The 19,127-nt window shown below is 42.4% G+C and overlaps 1 protein-coding gene across 1 annotated transcript in view; it reads left to right on the top strand.

The window, feature by feature from the left end:
• The first annotated feature begins 1,707 nt into the window (after nt 1-1,707).
• Nucleotides 1,708-19,127, top strand: part of LOC142015137 (solute carrier family 9 member C1-like) — a 191,552-nt gene continuing 174,132 nt past the window's right edge. The window contains exons 1-3 of the mRNA XM_074998556.1: nt 1,708-1,985; nt 6,672-6,724; nt 9,913-10,074. Coding sequence (XP_074854657.1) covers nt 1,708-1,985; nt 6,672-6,724; nt 9,913-10,074 — 493 coding nt within the window. The remainder of the gene's footprint in view (nt 1,986-6,671; nt 6,725-9,912; nt 10,075-19,127) is intronic.

The following is a 19,127-nucleotide window of genomic DNA, read 5'->3' as shown; positions in this document are numbered from 1 at the left end:
ATGTGTGCTACTTTGACATGTAGACGTTCCCTCGCTGCGCCTATTTCGATGTTGGGCTGAGCAACGTCGAAGTTGAACATCGACGTTGCTGGCCCTGGAGGACGTGTAGACGTTATTCATCGAAATAGACTATTTCGATGTTGCAGCATCGAAATAAGCTATTTCGATGTTGGCTGCACGTGTAGACGTAGCCCAGGGCATCAGTGAAAAAGAAGGCTTCCCCCTGCCCTCTCTCTGCTGTCCCCCTCCTCCCCAAAATCATCAGGGGAGAGAGACCAGGCACTTCAGGAGCTACTGCCTCTAAGTCAGCGTTCAGAACTCATTTGGCAGCACCAACACTGGCACATGCCTCCTGGGTGTCAAAAGAAGCACCAGTATATTCAAAGAGCCCAGCACCAGTTAAAGCCGCGGCACCACAGACAAAAGCAGCATACCCAGATAAGTTGGAAGTGCCTACAATACTGCCACCTCCTACTGCAGCTGCTTCTGTGGTTAAGGTAGACCAGCAGTTATCACAGCCTGTGGCTGCCAGACCACATTCACCACCTGAGGGTCAGGGCGAGTACCAGCATTCACATCCTCCTCCCCCATCTTCATTGCCAGCACGGTCTATTATATGCAGCTCTCTCAGAGACACCAGTGGTCCAATACTTCCTCACCATAGTTCTTATTGATAGGGACCAGGTGAGCACGCTGTCATCCCAGTATTCATCACCAGTGAATGCATGCTTACACTGTCTCCACAGAGAGAGCGCACCATCCTGAGAGAGAGCTCACCTGCATCTGACAAAGTGGGTCTTTGCCCACGAAAGCTTATGCTCATACATTTCTGTTAGTCTATAAGGTGCCACAGGACCCCTCATTGCTTTTGCAGATCCAGACTGACATGGCTATGCCTCCTGATACTTGACATCCTGCATGATATCCCCCTTGGGCATACCTCTTTCCTCCCTTATCCACCACAGTGGGCACCCTGGGATCACTGGGACCTACACGGACAACTGCCCTGAGCCTGTTCTGCTCCACCAAACAGACCAGTACCTCCATCTTAATCCCTCCCTACCCCGGCTGAGGGGTCAGAGAAGGACAGGCATTTAGCTGATAACTACACTGACACTCAAACTTTGGGAGCTTCTCCCATTCATACTGTGCCTTTATTGCCACAGGATGCAGTGGTACTGTCTGACATATGCCTGATGGATGATATCAGGCAGTTCCAAGAATTGTTTAAAAGGGTGGCAGCGACCTAGCTGGTCTCATTATAGAAGCTGCAAGAAAAAGAGCACTGTCTGCTCAAAAACCTGCATCCTACTCTTTAGGGCAAACTTGGCTTGCCTATAGATGAGGCAGTTATGGAAACCTCAGATGCGCTGTGTCAAATGCCTACATGAATCCAACCTGCTTCTAAGAGGGTGGACAGAAAATACTTTACTTTCTCCGTCCCAAGGACTTGGAATTCTTTACTTACCCACAACCAAACTTTGTGGTGGTAGAGTTGGCTTTGCAGAGGGCTAAATTACCTCAGTATAAAACACGGAACTAGAAGGATTATAAGAAACTAGACCTTTTTGGTAGAAAGGTCTATTCTTCACATTACAACTCAGGATTTCAAATTGATAATTACTCAAAATTAGGGGAACTCACTAACATCATGCCAAAACAAATTGAGCAATAGCAATAATTCATGAGGGTCATACTATTGCCCGTATGGCTCCGCAAACTGCTCTTGATATGGCAGACACTGCAGCTAGGATAACCACAACGGCAGTGGTCATGCAAAGGGTATCCTGGCACCAGACGTCAGCGGTGCCCCATGAGCTCCAGTTAAAGGTGGAAGACCTCCTCTTCAACAGACAAAAGCTGTTCATATCAAATACCAATGAAATCCTTCACACCTCCAAGGACTGCAGAACAACATTGTGCACTCTGGGCATGTATATATTACCTTACCACTGTAAATGGTATACTCCATTTGACTGCAACAGGTATGGTCAATATGGGCATTACAACAGTCCTCCACAGAGACAGTATTAAGACATTAGACCTAGGCAGCGTCCCCAGAGGAGACGCTCCAACAAAGGTTGCCACACCGCTGCTCAAACCTCCAAGCAGCAGGTTTGAAGGCCTGTGGTCAAGGGCCTGCACGACCTCCCCCACGATCCAATGCCATCACCACAGTGCCATCTTTTTACTCACCACCTCCCTGAAAGAGTGAGAGTAGATAACATTGGACCAATGGGTGCTGGAAATAATCCACATGGGATACACTATCACTTTCATTTCTACTCTGCCTCCCCCCCACACAGACACACTACCTGGCACCCTGTCCCTCTTCAGGGACCCCTCTCATGAGACCTTGTTACAGCAGGAATTGCATTGTCTTTTGCTTCTTGGAGCCATAGAGAGGATACCCCAGGAATTCCAGGGAATGGGATTCTAGTTCAAGTATTTTCTAATGGAAAAAAGAACAGGGTTGGAGACCTAGTTTAGATCTCCTCACACTCAACAAATTGTTTAAGAGGCAACATTTCAAGATGGCCACACTTTCCACCATCACTTCAGCACTGGATCATGGGGACTGGTTCACAGCCCTCAACCTACAAGATGCCTACTTTCACAGCACCATTCACCTCTCACAGACATTACCTTTGATTTATACCAAGGATAGAACACTATCAATACAAGGTTCTGCCTTTAGGCCTGTCCTTTGCACCTCAAGACAAAGCTCCTTGTATACCGAGCAGTGGTTGTTCCAATGCTACTATATGCGTGTGAAACCTGGAGAACATACAAGTGTTGTTTGAAGGCACTTGAACAATAACATCAGTGCTTCCACAGGAGAATCCTAAATATCTTTTGGGAGGATAGGCACATGAAGAGTCAAACATGACCAGCATTGAAGCCATTATCGTTCATCAACAACTTCGTTGGACTTGTCATGTGGTTTGGATGTTTGATCAGCACCTCCCAAAACAGATTCTGTTTTCCGAATTGGAGGAAGGACAGAAGAACATTGGGGGCCAGTGGAAGTGATATAAGGACATGCTGAAGGCACACATGAAGTAGTGTAGCATCAATGTCAGCACTTGAGATAACCTTCCCCAAGACTGTCCCCAGCGGAGAACAGTAATCCATGAGGGGGGGTGGCACAATTTGAAAGGTCCCACCACAGTGCAGATGAGGATAGGTGAAGAAGAGGAAAAGTGTGTCAAAAACTGCCCCACGCCCCTTGGACAACTTACATCTGCCTCTTTTGTGATTAAATCCACAGCTCCAGTATTGGGCTGCTTAGACATCGATGAAGCTTCAAACAGAAGGGTGACATGAAGACGTCCTACTCGTTATTGAGTGACAGCCAAGAAGAAAGAAAGATTCTCCAAAGTTCTGGCAGTGGCTTATCTTTGTTGGTGTCATGTAGTCCTCTTCCCTTACCTAGACGACTCCATAATAAAAGGTTTGTCAAAGGATAAAGCCGTTTTCATGGTGAACAAGACCAGAGCTCAGATTCTTGATAAGCTGGCAGAAATCAAAACTAGATGTACGCATGATATAAAATGTATCAGTGCCAGACTCAGTTGGATCTCAGCCTGCACATAATTACCAAGATCTCATAACCATAATATCCATGAGTCTGTCTACCACATGTCATCTGCTAGCGGCTAATGGGCCACATGGTAGCAACTACTTACCCGGTCCCTCATTCCTACCTCCATTTCCAGCATTTTCAGTTCTGGATAGCATTGGTGTATGTTTAGTCGGTGCATCCCCTCCATAAGAGGGTTGCTGTGCCTACAGACATTCTCAACTCTCTACAATGGTGGATGTTGGCGGACAGTGTCCTCTTGGGCATCCCATTCCATCAACCTGAATCTACACTGCAGATTGCAATGGATGCATCCTTGTTGGTTTGGGGAGCTCACCTGGAAGGTCCAATGGTACAGAGTAAGTGGTCTGCACATGAGAGGTCCCTTCATATCAATCTTCTAGAGCTTAGAACAGTCAAAAATGCTTGTGCACATGTCTTGTTTAAAATTACCAACCACACAGTCTGTGTCCTTATGGACAATATCTTTACCATGTTTTCTATAAAGAGACAAGGTGGCACCTGCTCTTGTTCCTTGTGTGCAGAGGCCATATGCTTATGGAACTGGTGTTTCTGCAGCCAGGTCACACTCACAGCATCCTGTGTACTGGGGGTCTCCAACTCCATTCCTGACTCCCTCAGTCATGTTTTTTCTGCAGACGGTGAGAGGGAACTCCACACCAAGGTTGTGAATTGGTTGTCTCCTGCAGTGGTTGGCCTATGATAGATCTCTTTGCCACCTCTGACAACACTAGATGACCCCTGTTTTGTTCTAATGCTGGGCTTGGGCGGGGATCCCTCAGAGATGCATTCCTGATCGAATGGAGAGCTCCTGTATTCTACACCTTCCCCACGTATCTCTCATCCTGAAAGTACTCCATAAGATCTGTGCGGAGGGGTCTTGTGTTATTCTCATAGCACCATCCTGGTCACACCAAGCATGGTTCCTGTTCCTGCACAGCTCTTGATCTGACCCCCAAATCTACTGCCACACAGGCATAATCTCCTCTCTCAGAAGCATGGGAGGATGCTACATCCCCAGCCACACACTCTTCACCTTTACGCATGGCTTCTATCTCATTTGGATAAATGGAAGCACAATGCTCCTAACAAATGAAGGATGTTCTCCTCCATAGCAGGAGACCCTCTACTCAAAAAACTTACCTGCAAAAATGGAGCTTTCTCTCACACTGGTGCTGGGGAAGAGCATAAATCCTTGCACCTCCCCACTTACTGCTCTTCTTGATTACTTGTGCTCTGTCTCAGATGTTGGGTCTGTCAGTTTCTTTGCTCAGAGTCCACCTCTCATCAATAGCAGCTGTCCACATGTCTGTAGATGGCTTATTAGTTTTTGCTCACCTCATCACAAAAAATGGTTTCTTAGAGGCCTTCAAAACATATACCTTCCCCACTGACCTCCATTCCTGGCATGGAACTTGAATTTGGTTTTGAACGGACTCACTGGGTCTTTATTTGAACCTTTTTGTCACAGTTCCACTCCCCTTCCTATATGTGAAGGACTGTTTCTTGCTCAGTGAGGAGAGTTGGGGGGCTTTTAGCCCTGATGTCAGAACCTTCTTACATTGCTTTTACAATGCATATGGTCACTTTGAGGCATCACCTAGCATTTGTCCCAAAAGTGTGAACAGCTTTCCACATTAATGAGCTCATATTGTTGCCTGCTTTTTTCCAAAGCCACACATCTCACAAAAAGAGGCAATAATGCACACTTTTGATATCTGAAGAACACTAGCCTTTTTCTTAGTAAGAACCAGACCCTTTTACAAATCACTGAGACTGTTTATTTCCATTGCTGAGATTTCCAGCAGCACACCTATTTCATCTGTGTGTTTCTAAATGGATACACATGTGCATACTCAGGTGCCATAATCTGGTCAATAGACCACTGTAACACCAACCTTGGGCAAACTCTACTTGAGCGATCTCTGTTTCTGCAACCTTTCTTAACAGTGTCCCCAGAAGAACATCTGTTGGGCTGCAGTGTGTTCATCTGACTACACTTTTGCCAAACATTGCACAACGCTACCACAAGTGGCATCAGACTCTGGTGGCTACTGTCATTTTATCCAGCACTGCTAATTAATGACTTTGAATCCCTCCATCTAATTCAAATACTGCTTTATAGTCACCAATGCTGGAGACCCATTTGGAGAGCACTCAAAGAAGAAAAGGGAGTTACTCATTTCGTGTAGTAACAACTGTGTCCCCATGGGTGCTCCATGACCCTCCTTTTCCTCCACTCTCCTTGGAGTCTTAGTTACTCAGAGGTACAAGAGGACGTGAAGGGGAGGGGCTAGGGCTGCATGTGTTGGGTGCTCAGGAGGCATCAGTGGTAAATGCTTTCTGTGGATGCATGCCCCAGCTAGGGAAACTGCTCTGCAAATTTCAAACCTGCTGTTCCAGGGTATCTGTCACAAACACTGGCGCACCCACGGGAGAACACATCTTGAACAGTCATTACTGCACCAAGTGAATAACTCCCTTTTAGTTTTCATTGTTTATACTCTGAGAAACCCTCCCAGATAAGTTATTTAGGTCATATCTTAATGCTGAAGTTTTACCAGTTTAACTCCCATTGATTTGAAACTGATTTAGTTAAACTACTGTAAATACCTTTTTAGACACTCGTTACATTTTAAGAGTGACTTATTCTGATTTAACTTAACCTATTCCAGTTCAACTTTAACTAAATGGAAATAAATTTTGGTTTAAATTGAGTATAGTGTGTCCACAGAGTCTTCTGTTCAGCACGTTTACTTAAAAGGGTTTAAAATCACATATGTGGAATTGGTGCAGTTAACATGTAACTAAACTCTGATTTTTCATTAGTGTAGTAGAAGAGTTTCATATAACAGTTCTATTTTCTTTCGTTAAGGTCTTTCAAAAATTGTCATTAATCTAATTAAAGGAGAGTCTTTGTTCAATGATGCTACCACAATAATTGTTTTTGAACTTTACAAGGATCTTGTATATGACCATCATACTGAATTTGGTAAGGCAATATTTTCCATTGTATTCTCCATTATCTATTGTAATCCATTGTGTTGTATTCTCTTTTAATACTCAGATATTTGGAGACCTATGAGGTTCTAGTTGTGCAACGAAATTCTGATTTCTCTAGTAAACACACACTAAATTCTATTATAAATTAACACTATTTAGGCAGAATAAAATACATTTAAAACATTCAAAAGTAAAGATACCTTTAGTACTGAATGATATTCATTTTTATAATATTAAATAGTTCAATCGAACTATTCAGGTTAAAAGAAATCCTTTGATTTTCATATTTCCGGTTGCCTGAGAGAGTTTAGATTTGACATTGAATAAATTGATTTTAACAGATGAGGATCCAGATAATGTGGCCATTGGGTTGAGCATGTGTGCTACAAGAATTACATTTTTGTCTGTGTAGTAACAGAGAGGGAGCGGTGCTAGTCTATATACTATCAAAACAAGAAAGCAATCCAGTAGCACTTTATAAACTAACATAACAATTTATTAGGTGAGCTTTCATGGGACAGACCCACTTCTTCAGACCATAGCCATCCCAGAACAGACTCAATATTATAAAGTGCTACTGGACTGCTTTTTTATTTTTGTCTGTGGTTTATGAGAGTGATTTATTTGGGAAACATATTTCAAAGACCCAGTTGGGAGCCCTCTGCTGGCCACTCTCCAGGCTGCTGTGAGGAGAGTCAAGCCTCTGGATCCCTGAGTGCCTTAAGCCTCCAAAGTCTACCTGGGGTCCAGCCACTGCTCCAATCTTGGGTTCCCTAGATACATCCTCAAGGTACAAACTTCGACTCCTCCTTCTGAGAACTGTTCAGCTGCTTTTGCCCCCTCTGTGCACAAATTTGATACTTCAGGCTCCCACAAAGAATCATAAAATCATAGGGTTGGCAGGGACCTTAGAAGGTCATTGAGTCCAACTCCATGCTGAAAACAGGACCAATCACAACTAAATCATCCCAGCCTGCGTCTTGTCAAGCGAGAATTTAGAGGGAGATTCTACCACTTCCCTAGATAATCCATTCTAGAGCTTCACTAGTCTCCTAGTGAAATAGTTTTTCCTAATATCCAACATAAACCTCCCCCAATGCAACCTCAGACCATTGCACCTTGTTCTATCATCTGTCACCACTGAGAACAGCCTTTCTCCATCCTTTTTTCAACCTCCTTTTAGGTACTTGAAGGCTTTTGTCAACTACCCCCGTCCTGCCCCACTCTTCTCTTCTGTAGATTAAAGCCCAAATCCTTCATCCTCTCCTGATTAGTCATGTGCTCCAGCACCATAATCTTTTTGTCGCCCTCTGCTGGACTCTCCAGTGTGTCCACATCCTTTTTGTAAAGCAGGGGTGGGGTTCCAGAAATGGATGCAGTACTCCTGATGCAGCCTCACCAATGCTGAATAAAGGGGAATAATCACTTCCCTAGATCTGCTGGCAGTGCTCCTTCTAATGCATGCTGGTATGCTGTTAGCTGTATTGGCTACCAAGGCATAATGTTGCTGCTATCCAGCTTCTTATGCACTGTAATCCCTGTATCCTTTTCTGCAGAACTTCTGCTTAGCCAGTCGGTTCCCACCTGTAGTGGAGCTTGGGATTCCTCTGTCCTAAGTGCAGGACTCTGCACTTGTCTTAGTTGAACCTCACCAGATTTCTTCTGTCTCAATCCTCCAATTTGTCTGGGTCGTCTTGAACCCTATTCCTACCCTCCACTGTATCAACCTCTCCCCCTTGTTTAGCATCATCTGCAAATTTGCTGAGAGTACAATCCATCATTAATAAAGATGTTGAACTTAACTCACACTTAAATATACCAGAAGTCTACTTCAAGCTGTAATCCTTTGGATTTACAATTTAACATTTTCTGGAGCTCATGATAATTTCAAAACATGTAACACATTTCGATAAACTTTCCATAGAGTCTAAAACATTTGCTTCTTTTCTTAATCATATAATACATGAGAAAGAGAGAGAGATGATTTTAAAGAGAAACATTCTAACGGCAGTACACATTGGCAGTATTAACCCACACTTCCCATAGGAATACATAGGCATGACGGTCTTCGTCGTCCAATGCAGACAAGGTTCATTGCTTCACACAGGCTTGTACACACCAGGTACTTCTCCTTCATGAAGTTTCCTTTCCTCAGCTCCTGTGTTCTTGCTGTCTTCTGTCCAGTACTTCCTCTTCCTGTGTTACTTTCCCTTGCTTGTGTGTTCCACTTCTAATTTCAGCTCCCTTTGTTGTATCTTTTGGTAACTTACCACTGCCCCAACCTTCCTCCTACTTATCTTGTCAGAGTAGTAGGCTAAAACTGGGTTCCTTAAGGTTGAAGCCAAATGTTATTTCAGGATTTTGGGGCCTGAATTGGATTATTGAATTGAAATTATCTTCCTGTTTATCCTCAATCTGAGGAAGACATGTTTTTCAGGATGGTAAGACATGGCGGATACACATTGGGGGAAAAAAGCTCCAGCCCCCCACCACCCGACTTATGCAAAATTTGGGTCACGCGAGGGTGCATGGGAGCATAAGCCTCGCATAAATGCAGGATCTACTGTAAAACTTTTAAAATTGACAATATTGACTGTAGTACATGTGGTTTTGGAGCTGCAATTTTCCCAAGATTCGTGGCACTCTTGTCTCTCAGCTTTGTTGCTCTCTGTATGGCTTTGTGTAGTTATAGTCCTATACCTCATTACAAATTATTAAGAGGGATTTTTAGGGATGAAGTAGGATGGTGGCTAGTATTGATCTTGGCTTAAAATTTGAAAGCTTTCAACTGTATGTAGGCTCTTATCTTTGAAGCCCATCTCCAACAGGAATTGTTTATGGAGGTCCATAATTATGGATGACCTTGCAAGAAAATCATTATCTCACATTACATGCAAAGTCTCATAGACAAACATGAAAAAATAATTTTTATAGAGATATCAGAACCCTCTGCTAGCTTGACTAATTCACATATTTGAAAATAGAATGGACATTCACATAGAAAAGTTCTTCAAGATTGCTGTTGGGCTAGAATACTTTCTTGTCCTCAAATGTTTTTCCTCATATTCATAAGTCTGTGAGCTTTTTTCATATTAAACTGATGTTCTTTTGGAAGATATGTGGAGAAAGCTTAGCTGAGCATTTCCTAGTTATTGAATATTTGAATTGTGTGTGTTGAAGTCTTGAATTCTAGAAGACATAGGGACAAGAATTAACTCATGTTTACTAGAAATTATAACTGTACTTTAAAGAGTTTTTAGAAAGTGAATTGCCAACTTGTAATTCAGTGTTTTCTTCTTTTACAGCGAAGGAGATTATTATTAAATTAATATTAAAATTTTTTGCAAGTACCATATTTGGATTTTTGAGTTCAAAAATTGTTATGTATTGGCTGTCTCATATCTTCAATGATGGATTAACTGAAGTAATTCTGAGCTTCTCAATGACATACATAATTTTCTTCATTGGTAAGATAATGAATAACTGTGCCCCTAATAACTGACCTAAGCAAAACTGAACATGATTTTCTGAGGGTTTTTTTGTTATACGTATTCAAATTACTGACAAATGTTACATTACAGCAATGTTAACCTAGGCTTGTTTGATATTTATGTAACAACCTAAACAGAAATGTGCTAAATTATATATTTAATGTCTAAGACTAGGAAGCAATAATAAAAATGTTATGTGATCAGGTTATTGAGAACCTTAAATTTTTCACTTACTTTGCATTTGCCTGCTTTTATTTTAACTTTTATTATTACATTACACCATCTTAAAATTATATTTAACTTATTATATTTACCTGCCTGTTAATCCATGTGTCTTTGTTACTATGCATCCAGTTTTTCAGGGTAGAGAGGAATTAAATGAATACATGAAAAACCTGTAAAATTAAAAACAAATTGAGCAATGCAGGTCAGTAAATGAACGATTTACTGTTTTAATAGGCTGGGTCCACACTAGAGAGTTTCGTTGACAGAAGGCACCGACATAACTCAGGGAGAGTCTACACACTTAAAGCATTCTGTTGACAGTCTCGACAGAACTCTGCATTTTCCGTGACAGTATTAACCTACAAACCAGTTAATCTACATTTTAATGGAGTTGGCCATTCTGTTAATGACTTAAGAGTTTGTGTCTTATTGAAGAAGAATTTTCACTCTGCTTTGGAAAGAGAGACTGCTGAACTCTCTTTCATATTCAAATTCAACACATTAACACGTGGTTTGAACCGGGAGGCAAATTTTCTGGGACACTATAGGGGCTCTTTTGCATACTTGGCTTCATCTAATTTCTAACCCCACCCCCTGCCCCTCTGCTCTCTGATTTGCTCACCTTGATAATTTTTTTTCTGATTTGTCAACCTTGATTACTATTTTTGGTTCTATATGCCTTAAATATTGAGTCTGTTCTATGTGGCTATGGTCTGAAGAAGTGGGTCTGTCCCATGAAAGCTCACCTAGTAAATTATTTTGTTAGTCTTTAAAGTGCTATTTTACTGCTTTTTTTGTTTTGATAGTATATAGACTAGCACGGCTTTCTCTCTGTTACTAATCAAAAATTTGAGGCATAACAGTCTCTCGACATAGTACTGTCAACAGCAGTGCAATCTAGACACTTCTGTCAACAGAGAGGGCTTGCGGTTGCGGGGCAGCCCTCTTTGCAGAGCTGCCATTCCGCTTTCTGTCACCAGAGGGCAGAGCAGTCTGGCAGTTCTCTGTCTACAGAGCAAGTTGCGTGTAGATGCAATCTGTTGACAGAAGTTCTGTCGAGATTTCCCTGTTGACAGTAACTTCTGTCGATAGATACTTCTAGCGTAGACATAGCCATCGTAACATTAACAAGGGTATGTTGTATATATTTTTAATTTTATCATACATATTTCACAGGAATAGTTATATATTAAACTATATTCTTTTAAAAAATACAAAATACAATGTTTGAAAAATGGCTGCATAAAGTTTTCAGTATAAATGGATAGCCTCACATAGACAGTAAATCTATTGCATAGCACTTCTTTTTTGGCTGATGTTATTCTTGGAGATATATAAGTAGATAATGAAACTGTGGAATTTAAATTTGGGTCTCAAGCCTTCCATAGCTTTGTCCACTTTATTTGAAGCAAAACAAGGTAGTGCATCCTGGCCTGGGTAGAATTCTTTCTCTTGCATCAAACCTCTCAATTAAAATGGAAAGCATCCTCAGAGGTGACTCAGTGTTCCAGCCTCTCTCTAAGGGGTGCGTACCTTTGATATCCGAGACATAAAGAAGGCCGCACAACTGTGTGTAAATAGAACAAAATAGGTTGGGGCTCATAAGAGTTTGTTCGTTTATTCTGAGAGGCTAAAAGCCCACAAAATATTTTTACAGGTAAATCATATGTATCAGTGATATGTATAATGCGCTGGGTCACATACACGATAGATGTATGTTTATCGTGATGCAGCAATTAGGTAAAGAATGAGGGCAATAAAAACTGCAAACATAGTTGGGATGATGATGCAGTCCTGTTTGACTCTGGCTTGTACTTTGTGGTGTTGTGTGCTTGCTGCCTTCCTGAAAGATACTGTCGTCTTGTTTGTTTGAAGGACCGTATGCTGAACCTAGTAGCCCTTAACATGGGGGCGGGGCTACTCAGGCAGGGCATGGCTTTATAAAGCCTGCCCCTAAGTGACCAAAGGAGCTAGCAAACAGGAGCAGCCAACAGGGGAGTTCTGTGAGGGAGTTTAGGGCGTGGGTTAGCAACACTTAAATTGTCCAACTCGAATTTAAAGCCAGTAACAACCTAACTTAATCCAAGGGACCTGCTTCAGGTTTAATAAGACAATGCAGGCAGAAGCCCAGCAACAGGATGGGGGCTATCCAGTTTGTTGCACCCAATGCAGCATGTATGATTTTCTACCCTCTGGGCAGGTAGCCTATGTGTGCATCCAGTGCGAGGCACTCCTGGCCCTCAGAGACTGTGTACATGCTTTGGAGGCCAGGGTGGTAGAACTGGAGCAGCTGAGAGAGATGGGGAGGTACGTAGATGAGACTTTTCGGGATGTAGTAGAATGGTCCCACCTCCAGTGTGACAGCCTCAGTGCTGTTGAGGAGGATGAAAGTCTCAGGGAAGGAGAACATCTACCTGGAGCAGAGGGAATTGATCCCGTATATGGGACCCTCCTTCCAGATAATGTCAGAATATTCTCTCACACTGAGGATACCTCTCCAGGGAGGGGAACTCCAGTTATTAGGAAGAGACAGGTCTTAGTTGTGGGTGATGCAAACATTAGGAACATAGATAGCTGGGTTTGTGATGACCAGGAGAACGTCGTGGTGACTTGCCTGCCTGGTACGAGGATTGCGGATCTCTCGAGACAGCTAGATAGACTTGTGTACTGCTGGGGAGAATCCAGTGGTCATGGTACATGTTGGTACCAGTGACATAGAGAAGGATACGAGAGATGTCCTGGAGGCCAAATTTAGGCTGCTAGGTAGGAGATTGAAGTCCAGGACCTCCATGGTAGAGTTCTCTGAAATGCTTCCAGTTCCACGCGCAGTAAAAGAGGCAGTGAGAGACAAAAAGGCATTCTTTAAAAAATGGAAGTTAAATCCTAGTGAAGAAAATAGAAAGGAACATAAATTCTGCAAAGTGAAGTGTAAAAATATAATTAGGAGGGCCAAAAAAGAATTTGAAGAGCAGCTAGCCAGAGAGTCAAAAAGTAATTGCAAAAAAATTTTTAAGTACATCAGAAGCAGGAAGCCTGTTAAACAACCAGTAGAGCCTCTGGATGATCAAGATGCTAAAGGAGCACTCAAGGATGGTAAGGCCATTGCAGAGAGACTAAATCATTTCTTCACATCAGCTTTCATGGCTGAGGATGTGAGGGACATTCCCAAACCTGAGCAATTCTTTGCAGGTGACAAATCTGATGAACTGTCTCAAATTGGGGTGTCATTAGAAGAGGTTTTGGAACAAATTGATAAACTAAACAGTAATAAGTCACAAGGACCAGATGGTATTCACCCAAGAGTTCTGAAGGAACTCAAAAGTAAAATTGCAAAACTACTAACTGTAGTTTGTAACCTGTCATTTAAATTAGCTTCTGTTCCAGATGACTGGAGGGTAGGTAATGTGATGACAATCTTTAAAAAGGGTTCCAGAAGTGATCCTGGTGACTACAGGCTAGTCAGTCTGACTTCAGTACCAGGCAAACTGGTTGAAACTCTGATAAAGAACAGAATTGTCAGACATGTTGGGGAAGAGTCAACATGGCTGTTGTAAAGAGAAGTTGTGCCTCACCAATCTATTAGAATTTTTAAAAGGGTCAACAAGCATGTGGACAAGGGGGACTCTGTGGATATAGTGTACTTAGATTTTCAGAAAGCCTTTGACAAGGTCCCTCACCAAAGGCTCTTAAGCAAAGTTAGCTCTAATGGGATAAGAGGGAAGATCCTCTCTTGGACCGGTAACTGGTTAAAAGATCAGAAACAAAGGGTAGGAATAAATGGTCATTTTTCAGAATGGAGAGAGGTAAATAATGGTGTCCTCCAGGGGTCTGTACTGTGATCAATCCTGTTCAACATATTTATAAATGATCTGGGAAAAGGGATAAACAGTGAGGTGGCAAAATTTGCAGATGCAACAAAACTACTCCAAATAGTTAATTCACAAGCAGACTGTGAAGAGCTACAAAAGGGTCTTAATAAATCGGGAGATAGGGCAACAAAATGGCAGAGGAAATTCAATGTTGCTGAATGCAAAGTAATACACTTTGGAAAATATAATCTCAACTATACTTATAAAATGATGGGGTGTGACTTAGCTGTTACTGCTCAAGAGAGACATCTTAGAGTCATTGTGGATAGCTCTCTAAAAACATCCACTCAATGTGCAGCAACAGTCAAAAAAGCTAACAAAATGTTAGGAATCATTAAGAAAGGAACAGATAATAAGACAGAAAATGTCATGCTACCTTTATGTAAATCCATGGTACAGCCACATCTGGAATACTTTGTACAGATGTGGTCGCCCTATCTCAAAAAAGGTATATTGGAATTGGAAAAGGTTTGGAAAAGGGCAGCAAAAATGATTAAGGGTATGGAACGTCTGCCATATGAGGAGAGATTAATAAGACTGGAACTTTTAGCTTGGAAAATAGACCTTTTAAGGGAGGATATGACAGAGGTATATAAAATCATGACTGGTGTGGAGAAAATAAATAAAAATTCTTTATTTACTCCTTCTCACTACACAAGAACTAAGGGTCACCAAATGAAATTAATAGGCTTCAGGTTTAAAACAAACTATAGGAAATATTTTTTTCACACAATGCACAGTTAACCTGTGGAACTCCTTGCCAGAGAATGTGATGAAGACCAAGACTATAGTACAGTTTAAAAAAGAACTAGATAAAATTATGGGGGATAGGTCCATCAATGCTGTTAGCCAGGATGGGCATGGATGGTGTCCCTAGCCTCTGTTTGCAAGAGGCTGGAAATGGGCGACAGGAAATTGATCACTTAATGATTATCTGTTCTGTTCATTCTCTCTGGGGTGCCAGGCATTTGCCACTGTTGGAAGACAGAGTACTGGGCTTGATGGACCTATGGTCTGACCCAGTGTGGCTGTTCTTATGAAAGATTCACTCGTAGCCAGTACTACTCAGTATAGTCACTTTTATGTTACCATGAAGCAAGGGTAGGACATTGATTTCTTTATGATGATATCCAGTGTTCGAAAGTACAGTCCACAGGGCACAACAATTCACTGAGTCAGTCTTTAGTTAGATCAGTGAAAGCCATATACAGTGATTGGTTTTGCTCCCTATGCTTTTCTTACAGCTTCTGTGCTCTGAAGATCTTACCCACAGTTCCATGACAGTTGGAAACCACTATGACCTTGGTAAAATTTCTTCTGACGAGCAGAAGGCGAGTTGCAAGGATCCATGCCAGAACTTTGCCTGCAGCGGCAAGGAGTGATACACCAGATAGTCTACTTTATCCACTTTCTTGAAGAGGGTGACAATCGGGGCATCCCTTATTTCACTGGGTATCTCCTCTTTTATCCAGATTTTAAGGATGGGCAGGTAAAGCTACTGAATTAGCTGTGGTCCACCATCTTCAAAGATTTCAGCTGTGATCCTATCTGAACCTGCAGTTTTGTTGCTCTTTATCTGCTAAATGGTATTGTATTCCTCGTGCAAATTGGGAAGGTCTCCAAGTGCATACTCAGGAGGTCATTAGGAGGATTTGCTCGAGGGCTTAATTTGCAACCAGGGAGTTATGATTAAAAAGAGCTTCAAAATGTTCTTTCCAGTGAAAATGGCTTCATTGTCCTTCAGAAGTGTTGTTCCATCCTTAGAGTGAATGAGATTCATGCAATTAAAAGCTGAACTGTGGACAGCCTTAATGGTACTGAAGAAAGAAAGAAAAAGTGTGTTATGGATGTCTGTGAGATTTTGGAGTTCTGGTGCTTTCTCAGGCCATTGCTTATTCTTGAGTTCTCCTCACCTTGGCAATTGCTTCTCTCTTTGAGTTTGAGAGAACAACATAAATTATAATACAAATGTCATTCTCTTCTCATTGCTTAATTTCAGCATCATTCTAATCAATGTTTTCTGGTTTGGTAGCCTATGGTTTCCTCACAGAATAGATTACGGTTTTCAGCTGGCTCCAATATTCCTCAGTTTCTTCTGGAAGCTCTGATGGAAGCTTTTCTCCTAAAACTCCTTGGAAGTGGTAACGTTTAATGGGGTTCTTCAGATCTTGAATGGTCAGCTTGTGTCTGACCTTCTTTTTCAGCCTCCATTTGGGAGGATCTTAATTTTCATTCTGTATCAAATGAGGCAATGAGCAGTCTAGCAATTGTCAGCACTTGTCATTGCTCTTGTCAGAAGTATATCACTGCATTCTTGGGCATAAGATATGACATAGTCAAGAAGATGCCAGTGCTTGGACTCTGCATGGCTCTGAGATGTTTTGAACTTGTCCTTTTGTTGGAAAAGAGTGCTCATGATGTTCATGTTCAGCATACTTGGTCAAGAGTAGAATTAAATTTGAGTTATTTTTGATCCTCTCCATGGATAACCACCTTGTAGTAGTACAGAGACTTGTATGTTTCAGTGACCCTGAGAGTGATGCTTCTTGGAGTCATGTACTCCCCTAAGGTCACACATGGCAGAATGGTCAAGGGCAAGCTTCCGGACAAAGCATGATCCAAGAAGTCCTCAACAGTAAAGAAGATGGAGGATAACTGCATGATGGAGATGATAAAGGCTGTGAACGAGTAGGGAACAAAACGCCATGCCAGATCCACCACATATGACAGAGACGGGAAAAATTGGATATTTTGGGGGAATAAGGCCTACTTGTCTATGACCATGCTGTTCAGGATGCTAATTATAAGACACTAATAGTGAAATAAAACAGTATAAGCGATTCAAAGATGCCTTGACTTTATTGACTATCTGCTGACAAAAAGGAACTGTTTAAAGCGGTCACCTCTGAGGGTCAGCTCCTGGCTTCTACAACTTTACAAGCCTCACTGGACTCAGCAAACATGGTAGTATATGCCATCGCCAGTGTCATGAGATGAGTTTTCTAGCTCCATTTCTTAGGGTTTCCCTAATAAATACAATCCCATGTTGAGGATCTCTTGAGGACAATGTTTACAGATGAGTCACTAAACACTCCAAGGTAACTCTGAGAGCCTTGGGCATTTACAAGCCTGAACAATGGAAAAACAGGGAACATATTACTTGGCACAATGAATAAGATTTGTGCCCTGCACCCAATCACACAGGCAGTTAGACCCAATAAAAAGAGACAGAGAAATCTATGAGATGGGTACAAGTCTCTCCCAGAAGCCTCACCACTCCCAAATAACGGTTTTGAGGGTTTGGTTGAGGGCCAGAGAGACGTCTCCCATTTTCTGTTGCTAGAACAATATCCTTTTGGAGACCATCTGACTTCATTCTGCACAATGTGGTAAACCATTACATCAGTCAAATGGGTACCAGAAATTACTGAGACTGGCTCATCAATCTAAATAATCTCTATCCTCTTCATTCTTCTTACCTCCATGTCCCTCTTCAGGGACCTTTTCACAAACACGTACTTCAATAGGGGGTAAATCATCTCATATATGTGAGCACTGTAGAACCAGTAACAACACAACACAGAAGAAAGGGCTTATACTTAAATTATTTTTAACCCAGAAGAAAACAAGAGGATAGAGATCTATTCTTGACCTAAGAAAATTTGTGGAGACCCAGCAATTCACAATGGTCATGCTAGCAGTAATAATTCCGAGCTGGACAACTGGGAAGAACTAGCAGACGACCGCAGCAGATGGAGGCAGGGGTTACACAAGGGCCTTCAGAAGGGCAAGATGAGGATCAGACAGCTAGCAGAGGAGAAGCGAGTGCACAGAAAGCACACTAAGGACTTGCCAGACACCCACCACATCTGCAAGAGATGCAGCAAGGACTGTCACTCTCGTGTGTGTCTTCATAGTCACAGTAGATGCTGTAAATGAAGTCCTCAATTGAAACTATAAAGGGCACGATCCATAGTCTATGCAGACTAAAGGATGCCTACTACTAATAATAATTCCAGCATCAGAAATAGGGGTCTAGTTCTCAGCCCTTGATCTCCAGAACACACATTTCCATGTAATGATGCATTATGCTTCGAGGGTCCCTGTGGGCACTCCGTCTTTAGGTGCATCAGCGCTGCTGCACCCACTGGCTGAAGATTTGTGTGTAGTAGTGTCCCCTTTCATCAGCTGCCCGCGCATGCGGGGCACATGCATGAAATGCCTGTGGCTCTTACTGCGCGTGCGCGGGCAGCTTACTCCTCAGTTCTTCTCCGATCACTGCTGGCTTCAGTCACGAGAACAGTCCTTCCCTCAGTCATCTTAAAGAAACAAGCAAAAATCGGAATAATTCATCTTTAAATAACAACTCACTACAACAAGGGAAAGCCGTGGACACTGTTTCTCCCAAGTGGCTCTAGCCACTTTCAGCAGCTCCTCTTCATAACACAGCCAGTCTTGTCAGTTTCACTCATGCCTTCTGACAGGGTTTTGACTGTGACAGGCCCCAAAGACAAGGGGAAATTCCCTACAGCTAAGATGAGGTCTCACACTTCTTCAAGGTGTGTCTCCACAGCGGTGAAACTGGCCAGCTCCAAGCACCACTCTATCACCCTCCCTGCTTTTAAGGGGGCAGCTTCAAATCCTTTGCCAAAAAGGCAACAAAAAGAGAGGGCTTGCCCCCCCTCAAGGAAGACATTGTGTCTCTTTGATACAGCCAGCATCCCAGCACCACTGAACAAGTCAACAAAGAAAAAGCAAACACCGGTGTCTGTGAACAGTACAGAGGTGCTGACAGCTGCTAACGCTGGCAAGGTGACACTGGCAAAGCATACAAAAGCACTTAGTGTGGTTACAGCTGCTTCTGTCCTATTGGTACTGGTGGTGCAGGGGACCCTAATACTGATGCCACCTCCACCATTTGTTTCATAGTATACC

This window comes from Carettochelys insculpta, chromosome 6 (assembly GCF_033958435.1).
Source record: "Carettochelys insculpta isolate YL-2023 chromosome 6, ASM3395843v1, whole genome shotgun sequence".
Classification (NCBI taxonomy): Eukaryota; Metazoa; Chordata; order Testudines; family Carettochelyidae; genus Carettochelys; species Carettochelys insculpta.
Note: the sequence above shows the minus strand (reverse complement) of the source record. Positions and strands in the feature narration are given on the sequence as shown.